This window comes from Scyliorhinus torazame, chromosome 7 (assembly GCF_047496885.1).
Source record: "Scyliorhinus torazame isolate Kashiwa2021f chromosome 7, sScyTor2.1, whole genome shotgun sequence".
Taxonomy (NCBI): domain Eukaryota; kingdom Metazoa; phylum Chordata; class Chondrichthyes; order Carcharhiniformes; family Scyliorhinidae; genus Scyliorhinus; species Scyliorhinus torazame.
The window spans coordinates 197378760-197397608 of NC_092713.1; the positions used below are offsets into that span (position 1 = coordinate 197378760).

The window sequence follows — 18849 nt, forward strand, 5'->3', positions numbered from 1 at the left end:
CACAAGCACCCACACTACACAACTGTGAAACCACGTGCAATCTCACAATCTTTCCAACTCGATTGCCTCAGCCCTTGAGTCACAACCACCAGCAGGCATATTCCATCTAAAACCCCTGGATACAGTCCACCAGCCCTCTCTGACATGGGTCACGTCAGTCTTGATGGCATAACTTTCCAGAGTTTGTTTTTGACTGACTAACTGACAACATGCGATCAGAATTTGGTCCTCTGGTACAAACTCTTAGCACTATTAAATGACTGAACTATTCACCATCATTTTTTAGGATTCAGTTCTTTTTGACTCATTCATACATCACTTCCCCAAGTGCTTCTGGAATTCTATTTTTCTTCTTTGTGCCAAACAGAAAACGGTTCTTTTGGGAGAGCTTTGTTGGCTTCTCCTCACACAAATTCTGAATTCCTCTTTCTGTCTTTATCTGCTTTCTCTTTGTGTCTGCATTTTTGTGTGCTGAATGTTGTCACGCTCCAGCTCTCCTGGTTGTAGCTCTTCTTTGTCTGCCTCAGACCATGGCTTCTGGTATTAACCTCCTTCTTATTGGTATTGCTTTCTGGACAAGGGTCTCATGGACCAGTATTTCTTATTCCAAAAAATTGTAAATTGCTTCAATTGTAAAGGGAACAAACTCTTAAAAGTCCTCTGCCAACATTCTTAAAAACAATGACAAATTCCACTGACATTATAAGAAAATGCAAATTTTCCTTATTGCTCTGCTTCTCCGTCACAGGTCATCATACAACTCTGTCTTCCTAACAACCGGGATAAAACAAGGGTCTGACAGTACCACCGGGACCCTGTATCTGGAACAACGTCTCACAGTGACAAGAAATTTCTGTCTCGGCAGGGGTGCAAGGCTACTTATATCAGAAACCTACCTTTAAAAGTACAATATAATTCTTTTTTAATAATCACTGGCACTCATTCAACTCGAGTCTATGTGTCAACTCTTGTATTTATGCCGCACCATCTGGCTCCCATACCCTTTGAGTAGAATCATAAATCCAGTTTTTCCAGGATCTACCCAACTGTATTTGGGATAAGCTGAACTTATCTGTGTAGACTCAGGGAGCTGGTCTCCTGGAACCAGAATGAAATTAATCATTTGTATTAAAGCAGTTTTAAGAGGTCGCACTGATTAAACCATTTATCACACTGTGATCAAACAGAATAACTAACATTAAGGTGACAACCACACTCAAAGGGTGGCTGATGTGGGATATGGACAACATCAGAGTAGTAGAGCAAGTGGAAGGAGCTTTACGCTGCATCTTCCTACTGCGTTTAGCCAGTTGCTGACTGGGTCACTGAAATGAGAAAGAGTTCCATTCACCAACACTAACATCCCTCACTGCGCTTATAAAAAAGTCTGTATGAGGAAAAGTTATATCTTAACATCCTTCCCATTCAAAATTGAATTTACATCCATTTTCTCCAGAGCACGCATTCAGATTGCAAATGTTCTGGGATTCAATTTACCCATTTTACTTTGGATTTTAAGTACCTTTTTGTCTCATATCCCTTGTACCCCAGCTATGTCATGTAAGATAACTCATAACTCAGGCGGCTAGTCCAGTTCATGTCTTTCTTTGTACTCTCTCCAAGACCGGGATATCCTAGCAGCTGTAACATGCCCTGAACTGCACACAATATTCAGGGTGAGGCTGCCTTGCACACCATTAGTCTTTGCGATTAATCCCCGATCGGCCATCATTTGGAATCGGGGGACAGTAGGGAAGGGCAATTCAAGGCGGACCAAAAAGGAAAGCATACAAGTGGGGGTTCAATTTTAATTTAAACCCCAAAAGATCCGCATCTGTAATCCGACACACTTATCACGGATGTCAGAAAACTAAAGTCATTGTGGGATGCTGCAGATTTAAAACATGAGTAACCAAAACATATTCATGCAGGAAGCTTTCTTTCCACATGCAAAGTGCTTTGCTGAGGGGTGCTGTTAAAAGGTCCATTAGCTCTATTGAAAAGGCTTGTTTTTTTAAAACGTGGATGCGGTTTTAAATATGAATGAGGAAGCTGCTTGACTCACTTATCATAGTGGTTCCACCTGCCAGGGCGGCCTTCGTTCCTTGAGTGAAATCATCAGCAGTGGTGGTGCCCTTGTAGGGCATCTGGAAACGTGTGTGCACATCGATCCCCCCGGGGATAACCATCTTGCCGTGAGCCTCAATGATCTTCACACCTCCGGGGACAATCAGGTTATCGCCGATTTGTCTGATGAGAAAAACAAAGCAAGCTCAGAGTTATTCTTATTTTTAAATACTAATTGCCGTGTGTGCAGAACGCAGTCATTCCATTTGATTTTATAGTGAATCACAAAATAAAATTAATCAGCAGACTAAGAGGGCAATCGCCGAGATAGCTATGGGGTCTATGTGCCTCAATTGGATATGGGTCTCTCGTTACAAGCATCCACCTTGAATCAAAGTTGCCTCAGCTGTGAAACAAAGAGTTACCATCTCACTTCCTCCTCCATCTTTCTTGTCCGTCTCTTTTTCCAAGTGGGCTTTAAATGGGAATCTGCCCAGAAAGAGCTCAGTTTTATTTCTTTCAGACAACTCCACCCCTCCTGATTGAATTCACTCATCCAATGAATCATAATGGCCAAGACACCACAGTCAAATCCGACCCCGACGTCACCACATGTTCACAAAACCAATTTTAGGTGCGGCGAGATAGTGATTTGGAGTTGGACCCCGGAGAGGTATAGCCTCCCTAACTCAGAGGTACTGGAGTCAATGACAGCACCTCTTCCTCCAACATGGCTGAAATCACCAACAATAACTGAGGCTGTTCTTTGTCTTACTGGATGAGCTCATTTAAATAAATCCTTACGTTCACTTTTGTGGAGTGGGGATGTGTGGGTACACACCTCCTGTATTAATCCATCCCCTCCCCCCTCCTTCATAGCTTTCTGCCATTCTCCCTATAAGTACCAATCTATGTTCTATGTTCGAACAGCTCAGTTGATGCTGTTTCCCATATGGCCAAGCGCAGTACCCTGACCAAATGGCTAGTTTTCATGGATGTATCTAGGTAGTGTTGGCAGAATATTTGATAGTTAAGTGATGTGGGGATGCAGGGAGTCCAATTCTGTCCTCACTCAACACATGCAAGGGTCCCTTAGTCAATAGCATCCATTTTGTAATCTATCTACATAAATACAAAGCCCCATTGTAAAAATGTGGTCAAGTCAGCTAACTGAGTTGCAGATACAAAAAACCTATCACTCTCCTCATCTCCACGACACAACTTTGGACTGAATAATGTACTTACGGCCAAAACATCAAAGAAACGGTCACCTTCTTAAACAAAACAAATAATCAACATAACTCAATGACTGAACATCACAGCTGATGTGGTAAGAAATTTCAATAATTACTGTCCGAGTGAAGAGATTTCTCTCCATCTTTGTCCAGAATGGCCTTTCCCTTATCTTGAGATACGATCTCTGTTTTAGACTCTCGAACCAAAGGCAACATCCTTTCAGCATCTACACTGCCAAGCCCTCTCAGGACCTTGGGCATTTCAATTTGAAAGGGGCTGGATGGAATAGATAGGGAGAAACTGTTCCTGCTCATAAATGGATCAAAAACTAGAGGGCACAGATTTAAAGTAATTTGCAAAAGAAGCAAACGTGATGTGAGAAAAACCTTTTCACATAGCGAGTGGTTGGGGTCTGCAATGCAATGCCTGGAAGTGTGATGGAGGCAGATTCAATCAAGGCATTCAAGAGGGCATTAGATGATTATTTGAATAGAAACAATGTGCAGGGGTATGGGAAAAAGCAGGGGAATGGCACAAATGCTCTTTTGGAGAGCCTGTGCAGACATGATGGGCTGAATGGCCTCCTTCTGTACCATAACAATTCTGTGAAATTGTGATTAGCTCTCATTCTTCTAAATGCCAGAGAATATGGACCGATTCTGCTCAATCTCTTCTTACAGCACAATCCTTTCCTTCCAGGAATCAATCTACTGAATCTTTGTTGCTCCACTTCTAAGGCAAATTTATCCTTCCCAAGGAGCAGAGGCTAAAACATTACACCGTACTACAACTGTGGCCTCACTAAAGCCCTGTACAATTGTAGCACGACTTCTTTATTCTTATATCCGATGTGCTCTATTCGTTAGTCATCACTGGAAAATGATCAGCAGGAAGTCCTGGCTGACTTCCCTTTGCACCACCTCATCAATCCCCTCCTCCCTCCGTAGTGTAGGGACAGTGCAGTCAATTGTAGTCCCTCACTGCTGAGCTGGCTGGGTATTCGCTAACTTGGGACGGATCAGCGAATGGTCCTAGGACCAAAGAATTCCCATGGCTTTGGAATTTGTGGCTCACTGATACATTCTGTCGAGCTGCATGATGATGCTGTCTCGTGACAAGAAAATACCAACCTCACCACAGTAGCTGATCTCAGCAAATGGAAAATATACATTATGAATTATGGTCTGACTGACAGATGAGATGATAAGAACAAATTACAGTTGGAAAATAAACCACTGGAGGATTTTTTTGTACAGTATGTGCAAGTTATTTCAGACCATTCCAATTTAGAAACATATTGCTCTGAAGTCCCAGAAATTAGGAAAACCCTGCATTCGATCTCTGATTGGCTGGGACAGAGGTTGGGTTGCTCCAACTGGCCTCAATGTCTCTTCACAGGGTGAAAAAAAAAAAGAAACAGCAAGAGCCCACCGGATTCACATGGGTGGGCTTAGCCATGGCTTTCCCAGCAAATGCTGAATGGCTTTCAGTCTTGGATCACAGGTGAAGGGGTATCAGTGGGTTGGCGGGAATATCGCACTCTAGTATTAGCCAATAGAATGGGGAGGAGAGGGGAGAGACAGAAGAGGAAATTATGGGTGAGAAGGACAACTAAGCGTGAAATGAGAGGCAACATTAACCCGAAGATGCTGCTTTGAGGCCCCATTCCAAATTCAGCCTCAGGCCTAGCTAAGGCTGGCAAGCAATGGAGCTCAATCAGCCTTTTAGTGCAACTCACCATTTGGCACTTTATTAGTGTTTTGTCCAGCTCCGAGCAGGGCTGGCCCATGATGGTGGTGGGTCTGGGCCGGGAGGAGAAGGGGAGGGGGGAGGGCAGCAGTCCACAGAAGTCTTGTGGAAGTAAGAGAGGAAACAAAGAAAATAATCTCTTTGTGGAGGTGGCACCAACCATGAAGGAGCGACCACCAGTCAAGACGGTGAACATCTGGGAGGTGCGATCAGAGTGCAAACCTCACCTATGTGATTCCCAATTTTACAATGGGGTCCTACAACTGGAACCAGATTGGTATATCAAAGGCATTCAACCCCTGTTTCGGGCAGATGGCTTGCACACCTCGAAGCTGCAATTTGATATTTGTGAGGGAGGTCAAATCTAAAAACTCATCTTCCCAATGATGTCCAATTTATTCCAAGTTAGTAAGAATGAATCCCAATCAATTGGCTTCTTCAACTCCAGTCCATGGAGTGTCTCAAGGTCCATGACCAACAGTGCACTCATCATCCCATTCCCTTTGAACTGTACTCGGATGGTGAATTAAAGTATAAGGATATTCTGTACAGGGTAATAATTGAAAGATTCAGACTAAACAATGAATAATGTTTTCTGACTGGCGTTGTGTGGGATGTGTCATAAACACTACCAACCCACAGCATGAAAGGCTCAGATAGCTGAGGGGCCAGGAGGGAACTGGCTTCATCATTCATTTCACTGGGGTTGATTATCTAGCACGGAGGAGGTTGCAGCCCAGGGAACAGCCAGCCCAGGGAACAAGGCCATGCAGCCTTTATGTTGCCAGAAGCAAGCACCATTTGTTTGAACCACAGGCACTAATTATTGTCACATTCTCAGGAAAATGAGAGAGATAAAAGCACAGGGCTCTGTATGCACAGAAGCTTAAAGTATAGAGATGGAAAAAACACCTTCATGCATACGAACATATCAATTAGGAGGAGTAGACCATTTGGCCCCTTGAGCCAGCGCTGCCATTTGATAAAGTCGTGTCTAATCTGATTGCGGCCCTTTTTTTCCCTACCTAACCCCCATACACATTGACTCCCTTGTCAGCCAAGAAACAATCTAACTCAGCCTTAAAAATATTCAATGACCCTGCCTCCAATGTGTTCTGTGGAAGAAAGTTCCTCATCTCCATCTTTAATGGGAGACTTCTAATTTTTAAACTGTGTCTCCTAGTTTTTAAGTCTCTTCCCACATGTGGAAACATCCTTTCAGCCTCCACCCTGACAAGTTCCCTCAGGAGTTTATATGTTTCAGTAAGGTCACCTTTCATCCTCCTAAACTTCAATAGATACAGGTGCAACTTTTCCTCTTAAGTCAAACCCTGCACTGCTACTGATGTGATTATATCCTTTCTTAAAAAAGTGTACAACTATAGCAAAACTTCCCTACTTCTATATTTCCCTTGCAATAAGCAAAACCCATTTACCTTATTAATGACTTGCTGTACCTGCATACTAACCTTTTGCAATTCATGTACAAGGACTGCCTCTGTGCTGCAGAGTTCAGCTACTGTAAACCTGCTGCATATATCCTTCATGTTAAGCCATTTTATGGCTACTCCATCTGAACTATCCCACCAAATGCCAGCCAACCCATCTGTAAAGCATCTCCCAGGTGTCAGATCCATCAGAATTTTTAAATCCCGCCAGCAAATTTGGAGGAAATCTCTCAAATTATCCTTGAAACACAGCAGTCCTCGGTCCCTCAATGAGTGATTGTTGTGTTTTGAAATTCTGACCCCAATAATGAAGAGTATCGTATGTCCAATGTTTTTCATGTATGGAACAATCGGCCTGGACTGTATGCAGAACACTACTTTTTACTGTACATCGGTACACGTGACAATAAATCTAAATTCAAACCCAAGTAAGAGTGGTCCGTGATGTTTGAGAGGAACTTGGAAATGGTGATGTTCCCAAGGTTTTTACACCACGACTGTAGCCATTAATGTAGTGATGGAGAATTCCATCCCAAATTCAATATTTTCATTTGTTGTATCACTGGAGGAAAACTGTGCAACAACAAAAGGGGTTTCTCCACAGAATGAATGCTCTGAATTATAAATACGAAACAAAGTAACACGGCTGACAAGAGAGATGTCATTGGATGTATGGTTAGGTGCCATCTTTCAGTTTGCCAAGCTCCAATAATTTAGTACAGCATTGATTGGGAGATTTCCAACCAACATTTACTGCTAGTGTCGGGAGGGGCAGTAGTGTTACTAGAGTAGGTTTTCATCACCTGAGTTAGTACAGAAAAGTCTCACCTATTCTCCTGCTTCCATTACTTTTTCATCTTAACTAAACCAGACCTTACCTTGCGGGCAGACAATGGTGTAGTGGTAATGTCACTGGATTAGGAATCCAGAGGCCTGGCTAATGTTCAGGAAACATGGGTTCAAATACCATCACAGCAGATGGTTGGAATTTAAATTCAGTTTATAAAAATCCAGAATATAAATTACTAATGGTGCCCATGAAACCGTCATCGATTGTTGTAAAAATGCACCTGGTCCACTATTGTTGTTTCGGGAAGGAAATCTGCCATCCGTACCTGGCTACATGTGACTCCAGACGCACAGCAATGTGGTTGACTCTTAACTGCCCTCTGAAATGACCAAGCAAGCCACACAGTTCATGGGAAATTAGGGATGGGCAACAAATGCTGGCCTTTCCAGTGATACCCGCATCCCGTGAAAGGAGAAATCCAATGTTTCTGCCTCACCCATCTTTCCTGATTTGAGTCCTCCTGCGGGCAGATCGCAGGTAACAAGCAGGCCAACAATTCACCAACTGCAAACTGAAACATCATCAAAGGACAAGACTTTGCTTAATGTTTCCTCTCCATTGCCAACCCATGGATCGGGTTCACAAACAAGCTGAAAGAATGTTGTATTCAAAGCATTCTGCCTCTGGTCCATACATTAACAGAAAGGTACAAAATGTGGCAAAAACAGCATTTATTCCAAACCAACCCTTTTCAAATCTCTGCATCACTACCATGGGAATGTGTTGGGCCTTCTTCTTGAACCAGAACTGGTGGGTTGTTAACGGAGTTACAAATGACCTCTACTCCCTCGTTACTGACTCCATCTCCCTCCCTGTCAACTGCTTGAGACTAAAGCAGATAGTTTGCAGCCTGATCGCAACCTGACTCAGCGTTGAGCTTCCAATCATGTTTTTTTTTTGTTATTCATTCATGGAATATGGGTGTCGCTGGTTAGGCCAACATTTATTTCCCATTCCTGAGTTGCCCATGAGACGGTGGTGATGAGCTACCTTCTTGAACCGCGGCAGTCCATGTGGTATAGGTATACCTACTGTGCTGTTTTTTTTTGGGGGGGGGGGGGAGGAGTTCTAAGATTGTGACCCAGTGATAGTGAAGTCAGAATGATGTGGCGTGGAGGGGAATATTCAGCTGGTGGTGTTCCCATGTATATGCTGCCCTTGTCCTTCTGGATGGTAGTGGTCAGGGGTTTGAAGGTGCTCTCTAAGGAGGTTTGATGAGTTACTTCAGTAACTCTTGCAGATGGGACACAGTACTGTGGCGGTGGAGGGAGTAAATGTTTGTGGTTGAGATGCCATTCAAACGGGCTGCTTTCTCCTGGATGGTGTCAAGAGCCTTGAGGGTTGTTGGAGCTGCACTCATGCATTAAGTGGAAAGTATTCCATTACACTCCTGACTTGTTTCTTGTACATGGTGAACAGCTTTTGGAAGGTCAGGATGTGAGCTATTCACCACTGGATTCCTAGCCTCTGACCTGCTCTCGTGACCACAGTATTTATATTGCCGTTATCACTAAAACCGCCTGTTTTCATCTCCGTAACTTTGCCTGACTTTGCCCCTGCCTCAGACCATCGACTGCTGAAATCTTCATTCATGCCTTTGTTACCCCTAGATAATTCCAACGCATCCATGCCTGGTCTCCCACATTCTACCCTCCATAAACTGGAGATAATTCAAAACTCTGCTGCCCGTATCCTTACACTGCCACCATGTCCCATTCACATATCACCCACCCCTGTGTTCGCTGACCTACACCAGTTTCTGGTCAAGCAAAGTCATGATTTTAACATTACCATCCTTGTTTTTGATGTCCAATGGCTTTGTCCCTTCCCATTTCTGTAATCTCCTCCCGCCTCACTTCCCCCTTAAGATATCTGCTGCAAAATAATTCTAACTCCATTAATATTTCAGATGGTAATCAATCCACCAATGGTGGTCATGTCTTGAGTTGCCCAGACTCTAAAGTTCCAAAATTCCCTCCCTACACCTCTCCACCTTATTACCTGACCCTTCTCCTTTAAGACAATCCTTAAAACCTACCGCCTTGGTCAAGCATTTAGTCACCTCATTCAATAATGTCTGGAAAAATTTTGCTGATGATTATATTGGACACAAACAACCAGTAGCCTTTGTTCGTTCATTTTTAATTTAATTCCTGGATAAAAGAAAAGTGCACGTACTTGATGAGGCCATCTTCCATGTAGAGGTCAGCATAAAAAGACTGGTCATCATTGACAATCCGGCCTCCTTTGATCAGCAGTCGGTCACTCTATGGACAGAAACTCAAAGTTATTTCCAGTGCATTAATGAAAATACGAATCAATTGATGGCAGAGGCAGTACAAGTGAATGTAGATCTGCAGCCTAAATCTGGTCGAAGAGCTTGGGTTGTTGTACATTTTGAATGTGCCAACACTGCTGAGGAAAGTTAACAGCGCTGATAGTTAGAATTGCCAACCTTTAAGAATTATCATAGAATCACAAAATTGTTACAACTTAGTAGGTCATTTGGCTCATCGATTCTCCGCCTGCTCTCCAAATGAGCACATTTCCTGGATTCTCCCCAGGATTAACCCCCAGGAGACTGCTGTGAACAACCCAGAAGAAACAAATCATTGCTGCATTCAACAAAATTGTGTTTTTTCCCCACTTTTCTTTGAACCTTTAAGTTACTGGAATTGGAAAAATGGTGTTTTACTAAAATGGATAATATTCATCCAACAGGATAACAAACAATCTGTTTGCTTTCCAATTAGCATGGGAAAGCAATGCACCTGAAGGAATGACAAATGACAGGAGCATGCTGGGAAGGTCATGTGATGATACCTCCCAACCAGAATTGCCAACCAAACAGATAAGCGACATCAAGGTTTCCATTCATTACCATTCATCTCTGGGATGCAAGTCCGAATCCATCCTGGAAAGTTATTCCTTTCTTTGAGCTGTTACATGATTTTGGGAACTTGCAAAGGGGTGGGATTCTCCGACTGGGGCGCCGTGAATCTCGCCCCGCCGGCCACCGAATTCTCCGGCACTGGAGATTCGGCAGGGGCGGGAATCATGCCGCGTCGGTCGGCGGGCCCCCCGTGGTGATTCTCCGGCCCGCGATGGGCCGAAGTCCAGCTGCTGTAATGCCGGTCCTGTCGGCGTGAATTAAACCACCTCCCTTACCGGCGGGACCGGGGTCCTGGGGGGGGTGCGGGGCGATCTGGCCCCGGGGGGTGCCCCCACAGTGACCTGGCCCGCGATCGGGGCCCACCAATCCACAGGCGGTCCTGTGCCGTGGGGGCACTCTTTCCCCTCCGCCATAGCCTCCGCGATGGCCAGCGCGGGGATGACGTCAGCAGTCGCTGATGCTCCCGCGCATGCGCGAACTTCCGTCGGCCGGCGGAGTCCCTTCGGCCCCAGCTGGCGGGATGGCAACCACTCCGGCCCGGGCCAACCCCCGAAAGGTGAGGGCTAGGTCCCTGAAGGTGCGGAGAAATCCGCATCTATGGGGCGGCCCGCCGCCGGAGTGGTTCACGCCACTCCATCCCGCCGGATCCCCTGCCCCGCCGGGTAGGGGAGAATCCCGCCCCTTGGGTGGGATTCTCTGGTCCTCCAGCCGCCTGTTTCTCAACGGCACCCCATTCGCTGGCGGTGGGATTCTCTCTTCCCACCGCTTGTCAATGGGACATCCTGTGGAACCCACCCCACGCGTCGGGAAACCTGCAGGCAGATATGCACTGCCGGTGAGAAGAGAGAATCCCAATGACAAGAGAATTCCGGCCCTTATTTCATGTCGGCATGGGCTCACCATTTAGGGCCTGGTGCAAATGCAAAGGACGCCAATAAAGACACAAGAACAGGTGATGTGGAAAATACAAAAAAGAAACCTCACTCCGGTGTAGAGGGTGCTCACCTGAGATTGAGCCAAGTAGAGGAGAGCCACATCACACAGCGTGACAAAAACAAACTGCCCAAGGATATACCTAACATAGCTCATGAATGCATACAAAAGAGGGGTAGGAGGAATCAGTACCGCTCCTCAAGCCTGTTCCGCTATTCATTATGATTATTCATGAGGCAGTCGTCCTTCAGAGAAAATCACACTTAAATCTAATGCACCTCAAAGATGTAATGAAACATTTTACTTAAACCTTGAATTACTCTCACCGCTACAAATGCTGGCCATGCACAGCTTACGAAATAAAGAAAATAAAGACAAGCTCCTTCCAGATATGGCTTCACGAAGACGAAGAACAGAAAGGTGCTCTACCCATGATTCATTATTAACAGACTATTACCGGGTCCAAATGGGGGTCACTGCAGAGATCTTGCTCCATTTAAGTAACTGCAAAGTTTTATGGCTCGTCTCAGCTTTTTGGTAAATTAAATATAGAGGTTCTTAGCAAAACCCCAGCGGCTTATTCTATTCAGGGTCCATCCTTTTTGGAACATGAGGTAACATGTACACAGGGACAACTATACGTCCTAGTGCTAGGCAAAGCAAATTTAATCAAGACAGTGAGCTGCAGAATGTACATATACACACATATAACAAAGAAATGGGTGCAAGGACTGAAGTTAAAGCTATACTTTTTCAATGGGAGTAATTTAGATCTTTGATTTACATGCAAGGAAAATGCAATTTATGGATTGAAGTGAGGACAGGAATTATCAATAGTTCTTTACTGTCCCTTTGGGACAGAATGGTTATAATAAAAGGTTTAGATTCCAGTGGGTTTTAAAGGTCTTGTCTGAAGTACATACAAAAGCAGTCACTTCGGGCTTGATTGATTAACCAACTTCAAGGAGTCTCTCAGTCTAATGAGTCCAGTAAGAGAGCAGGTTTTGCCCATAAAACACAGCACAGGCCACACTAGCAAAGACAAGGCTAACAAAGCGATGACAGCTCTCAGCAAACATATACATTAGCAGTGTCTGTATGTGGTTCTGCAAAATATAAGACTCATCGACTCAACTTGTAGCGTGATTATCTGCATTAATGACTTCAATGAAGAGATATTTTTGGTAGCACTGCAGTCTTACGGCGCCGAGGTCCCAGGTTCGATCCCGGCTCTGGGTCACTGTCCATGTGGAGTTTGCACATTCTCCCCATGTATGTGGGGGTTTCGCCCCCACATCCCAAAGATGTGTAGGGTAGGTGAATTGAACTCGCTAAATTGCCCCTTAATTGGAAAAAATGAATTGGCCACTCCAAATTTTATTATTTTTTTTAAATGAAGAGCTATTTTCCCACCGTTCCCACCATCGGGATCTTCTGGTCCCACCAATAGTGATCCCACTGCCGCGTGTTCTCCGCCAGCAAAGGGTGAGAACAGTGGGAAATCCAGTTAACAGTGGCGGGACTGGAAGAACCCGCCACCAGCCAATGGTGGACCTCCGCCGCAAAATACACTACGGGGTGGGCGGAATAGTCCAGCCAAAGTGTAATATATATGTTTGCTGAAGATACAAATTGCTAGATATGAATGCAGACTGTGAGGACACAAAGAGGCTGCAAAGAGACAAAGAGATCGAGACAGATTAAGTGATTGGGCAACATATTGGCAGGAGGAGTATAATGTAGAAAAGTGTGAGGTTATTCACATTGGTCACAAGAATAGAAATTGCCCCCGATGTTTTTGCCCACATTCGCCATCAGTGAGAATGGCGACATGGGCGCAAAATCTTGCCGGTGACGTAGCAAGGTTCCAGCCCACAAAGCAGAAGAATCTAATTTACTGTATTGAAATGAGTTTTAATATGGTTAATGAGCATCCTCCAATCCCCCCGCCACATGATCCCCCCCTCAATTAATATTCATACCTCACTGACGTGAATTTAGAACAGGTAGATACTGCTGTGATTCAGTCAAAGGGATCTCCCTGGGGCTCAAAGATAAATACAGTCCCCAGGGGGAGAGGGACTTGCCCAGGCAGCGGCTTGGCACGGCCCACTGGCACAGGTAAACACTGCCCCCCGGCGCAGGCTGGCAATGTCACCCGGCGCAGGCTGGCAGCGCTTCCGGCGCAGGCTGGCAGCGCGTCCGGCGCAGGCTGGCAGCGCTTCCGGCGCCGGCTGGCAGCGCCTCCGGCGCAGGCTGGCAGCGCCTCCGGCGCAGGCTGGCAGCGCCTCCGGCGCAGGCTGGCAGCGCTTCCGGCGCAGGCTGGCAGCGCTTCCGGCGCAGGCTGGCAGCGCTTCCGGCGCAGGCTGGCAGTGCTTCCGGCGCAGGCTGGCAGTGCCTCCGGCGCAGGCTGGCAGTGCTTCCGGCGCAGGCTGGCAGTGCTTCCGGCGCAGGCTGGCAGTGCTTCCGGCGCAGGCTGGCAGTGCTTCCGGCGCAGGCTGGCAGTGCTTCCGGCGCAGGCTGGCAGTGCTTCCGGCGCAGGCTGGCAGTGCTTCCGGCGCAGGCTGGCAGTGCTTCCGGCGCAGGCTGGCAGTGCTTCCGGCGCAGGCTGGCAGTGCTTCCGGCGCAGGCTGGCAGTGTGAGGCCAGAGCCCTCTGGGGAGCCCAGTTATGGAGGGGTTCCCGTTATATATGTTTGGGGTGGAAAGAAGAGCGCCGAGGACTTTGAAAGGTGGACTTGGTTGTGACAGAGGAGTGGCCTGAGGGAGGAGGGTTGAACTAGCAATCACAAGGCGGGGGGAAGCAGGCATTGACTGGGGGTGGTGCAGGCCACATGATCTTTTTCTGGACCTATTTCATATGTCCTCATATTCTTACCACCCAATGACTCAATAGTCCATGGGCAGAATTCTCCGTCCCGCCAGCCCTGTTTTCCGTCAGGATTCTCCGTTCCTGCAGCCGGCCAATGGGGTTTCCCATTGTGGCCACAACATGCCGTTGGGCAACCCATGGCCGTTGGTGCGCTGCTGGCTAAGCAGAGGACCCCGCAGACAGAAAATCCCGCAGCTTGGCTTTGAATGGAAGGTGCAGGACATAAAATAGCCGGCTGAAGGTGTGGGGCACAAGTCAGAAAACAGAGGTATGCCATTCAGCCCCTTGAGTCCAGTCAGCCTTTAAATTAGATCATAGAATCCCTCTAGTGCAGAAGGAGGCCATTCAGCCCATCATGTCTGCACTGACCCTCCAAAAGAACACCCCACCAGGCCCACTCCCCCTTCCTATTCCCGCAATTCAGCACCTTAATCATGGTCAACCCAACTAACCTGTACATCTTTGTGACTGTGAGGAAACTGGAGCACCTGGAGGAGACCCGCGTAGGCATGGGGAGAACGTGCAAACTCTATACAGACAGTTACCTGGTGACGGAATTGAACCCCAGTCCCTGCTGCTGTGAGGCAGAAGTGCTAACCACTATGCCACCATGCCGCCCATAATGGCTCAATCAGTTATGCATATTTCTCTTGTGCTTTCCCCTTCAGACACATGAAGCACAGATGCATATTAAAAACAATACAATTGCTCTCCTTCCCTCCAGAAGGTACTGACTGCTGAGATATGGTTCAACCACAAGTGACACAATAAAATAGCTCATCTTCACATCACAGCTTGGATGGCGAGTGTCACTGGGCTATTTGGCCATGGAAAGCAATGGAGACGGAACTCCAATTGTCATCTAATAAACACTGACACGCACACAATCCAGCAAGACTGACTGGATGGCTATCAGGAACTCTGTCTTATTTTTCCCTTCATTCAGTCAGAAACAACTCTCCTGAGGAGAGGTGAGAAATCAGCCCATGTTTGTTCCAGCATCTCATTCAAGTGACAGCCCTTCAACTGAAAGCCAAACAAAGCCACCATACCATGCTGGCTGATGTTAGCTTGTTCAGCACAGACTGAACATGGAAACTATAACCTCAGATTACCCACACATGTTGCCAAGCACAGTGGATCTAGAAACTTTGGAACAGGACTAAGCCATTCAAACTCTCAAGTACACCATGGCTGATTTATATCTTGCCTCCAGCAACCCACCTTGGTTCTGAATCCCTTAATACCCCTGCCTAACAATAATTAACCTATCTCAGTTTTGAAATTTTCAATTAACATTAAACATTAATAGCTTTTTGTGGGAGAAAGTTTCACATTTCTACTATTATTTGTGGAAAGCTTCCTGATATCAACCCTCAAGGAGACAAGTGCTTATGTTAAGGTTATTTCCCCTTTGTTCTTGACCCCACCAGATGAAATAGTTTCTGCCCAGTTTATCAACTAAGTTAATCACCTTAAACATCTTAATAAATGAGCCCTTAATCTTCTGTGCACAGGGGAATACTGGCCGAGGCAATGTTCTGCTAATTTAACCCTTTTCATCCTATTAAGGGGCAGCACCATCTTCCAGACATCAAAAATAAAGGTAGTGGACATTCAACTGCAGAGGATAAGTGGCGCCATCCTCAGAGTCATTGTTTGAACACTGTTCGTCATTGTCTCCCAGAATGTAAATTAAAGGATGCCCGGTATGAGCTCTGACTAGAGTGGGTATCTGAAGTACCCAAGACTGGCATCTGAACCCTGCAGGCAGTTGCCAAGTTTTTAAAGATTCTGGCCACTCCTGTACTCAAAGATGCACTTCCATTAAAACACGGAGACAATTCTAATGAGGATATACAATAGGGGAGGAAGGGAAAATCCTCCTTGTGCAGAAGATCTACCTAACAGAACGAGTCCAGGCAGGAAACTGTCAAGGTTTGCAGTGTTCTTTTTTTTTTACATTCAATCTGCTAAACCAAGCTTTTGTTAACATATTGAAAGCAATCTAATTTTAAAAATGGGTGGATAATACTGGAATGCACGCAGGGAGTCATTCACTCAGTGACATAATGTCTAAAAACAGCCTGCACTTGAATACTACTGAAGCTGCTTTGAATTAGGTTGCACGAGTTGGAAAGACGAAGGAAAAAAATAAAGTGCCTCAGCACAGTAGCCTAGCACTCTAGCATCATCCATGGGGGGAGGTGGCCTATTACAATGGATGCTGTGTTCGTAAGAGCCATTTAGGACTGTTTGTGTTTTGCGTGTCAGAGTGTGTGTGTGCACGTGCACATCTGTGCTTGTAAGTGAGAGTGTGAGGGTGTGTGAGATTGAGGGCGTGCATGAGAGAGTGTGTGTGAGTGTGCACACACATCTGTGCATGTGTGAGTGAGAGAGCATGTGTGCTACATGCACGCACATCTGTGCATGTGAGTGACAGAATGTGAGGGTGTGAGAGAGGGTGTGTGAGTGTGTGCATGGACATCTGTGCATTTACGAGTGAGAGTGTGAGGGTGTGAGACTGTGCACACACATCTATGCGTGTGTGTGAGGGTGTGTGCGCGTGTGGGTGCACACATGTGTATGTGCATGTGTGTGGGTGCACACATGTGTATGTGCATGTGTGTGTGTGAGAGAGGAGTGTGCATTTGTGTGTGCGTGAGCTTGTGTGCGTCAATGCGCTTGTATTACCACTTGGTGATAGTTAAGGGGTAAAGTTTTAAAGTTTTCTGCCCCCCCCACAACCACTCCAGGCAAAAAGACAAGCGAGTGGCCCGGAAAGCACTCCTAATTGGTTCGAACTAACAGCCATTATTACGGCTAAAACCTACCTCCTAGTATATGGGAAGGTGGTTGCAAAAATATCTCCAAAACCTCCCTTGCTGTTTCCCATTAGCTGTTCAAATACAGGCACTTGGCCTTGTTGACACACACACACAGGTTTCCATTGCAGTATAAAGCTAGATATTGTGAAAAGAATTTTAAAAAACACAGAGAACACTTCTCTATTCTGAATACAGCAGGCCCCTTGAACAAGAGAGATGTTGAGAAGTATGAGTATGGAATGTCTGTTCTACGATTCTTTATTAGCAAACAAGACATAAAGGCCAGGATTTTACAGTCTGTCTCCCCCACCAGCGTATAAGACAGTCCATTTAAATTGCCCTTTACTTCGGCAGGACCGCAATATCTCACCAGCCGGGAGGGGTGTCGGGAGGGGCCACAAAATCTTGCCCAAAATTCTGGAATACACTGAGAGCTCAGAGTATATTGGACAACCAGGCAATGGGAAAGTAAACATGATTAAACCCTTTTTGTCAAATTCAGCCCAGACTCCAGGACAGTTGCCGTCATTAAAACGTTTCAAAGGTTTATCGAATACTCTTCCTTTACAGGATGGAGCCGAGACAGGCTAATTAGGTTTGCTTTCGAAAGAAAACAGATGAAAGAGCTGCAGGAGGCAACTGTAAAACTGCCTTGGGTCGAACGTCTCTATCCCTTCAGAACCACTGCAACAATGCAGTGCATGCCAAATGGAAGAACCAGCAATGCTTAAAGCGTTGTCCAAAAAAATAAAATTGCCTTCGGAAAGCATCCTGACCACTTCTTACAAGTTGAAGAACACTTTAAAAAAAAAAGCTCAATTTTCTTCCAGTCACTTCTCCTTTTCGACTTGAGCTGGTAATCAGCTTTTAATGCTTGCTGCGTGCCTTGATCAGCCCTCACTGACTGAGGTTTATAGACTCAAAGTCCCCCACTGAAGCTTAATTGAGTTAAACAGGACACGAGTACAGCTGCACACATTGAATAGCTGCTCCTGTTCTTCCACTCCCCCCCCCCCCCCCCCCATTCAAACACATACAGACACAGATTCGCCAACACACTCATTGTTGGAAAGCTGAGGGCAGGGAGCTTCTTGAGGAGTTCAATGGCGTACACTGCTTCAGTTTGACTAATAATTCAATCAGTGCTCCAACCCCAACCAATGTCTTGCTTTGCGACCACTCAGAAATGCGGCTCCACAGAGATAGCTAGAAGCCTTATCCATTATAATTGCCTCAACATCCTAAGATTTGCAGCTTAAAAATCTCAGGATTTTGAAAGTGGCATTGGAGCAAAGTTCACCCAAACTGAGTTACTGGGATTTACAAATATACCTAATCAATCTTTAGCTTAGTAACTAGAGATCTTCCAGTTTAAACCGTCTCCTTCAACACATCATCTTCACCATAAACAACATTGGCTCCCACTCCAATTTTAAAAATCTCATCACCTTGTTCAAATCTCCCCATGGCCTCACCCCTCCCCATGTCACCCCCTCCAGTCAGAAAATCCTCCAAGAACTCACAGTATTCGTCCTACTCTGTTCTCTGTGCATTTGCCAGAACAATGTAAGCAGCCGAACTTTCATCCACCTCGACTCGGCCACTGGATTCCCAGAGCTTCCTGCCCTTCTCTCTCCCTTCAAAGATCCTCATATTCTTTGACTAAACTTTTAATCCCCCCTCCCAATATCTCCTCCTTTGGCTTGATTGCCAATTTTCTGCTTGATTGCGCTCCTGTGAAGCACCATTGGAGGTTTCCCTATGTTAGGGGCGTTATGTAAATGCAAGTTGTTGTTGCTGCCCTATCCTGTACCATGGGAATTCACAGTCAGTTCACTTTTAATACAGTTTTCAGGTTCAGTTCCCAACAAGGTAAAAATAGAGATGGTAAGACATGCACTTCGCACAGAAGCACATGCAAATGTGGCATGAAGCTTTGGTGCTGATGCAGACTTCAGTCAAGAGCAATCACAGG

At 45.8% G+C, this 18849-nt stretch overlaps 1 protein-coding gene across 3 annotated transcripts in view; it reads right to left on the reverse strand.

Annotated features, from left to right (window-relative positions):
* LOC140426775 (dihydropyrimidinase-related protein 3-like) overlaps window positions 1–18849 on the reverse strand; it is a 281060-nt gene that overhangs the window by 132274 nt on the left and 129937 nt on the right. For all 3 annotated transcript variants that reach the window (XM_072511931.1, XM_072511930.1, XM_072511932.1), the window contains exons 2-3: window positions 9529–9617; window positions 2066–2250 (exon numbers count right to left, since the gene is read on the reverse strand). In XM_072511931.1, the coding sequence (XP_072368032.1) occupies window positions 2066–2250; window positions 9529–9617 (274 nt within the window). The remainder of the gene's footprint in view (window positions 1–2065; window positions 2251–9528; window positions 9618–18849) is intronic.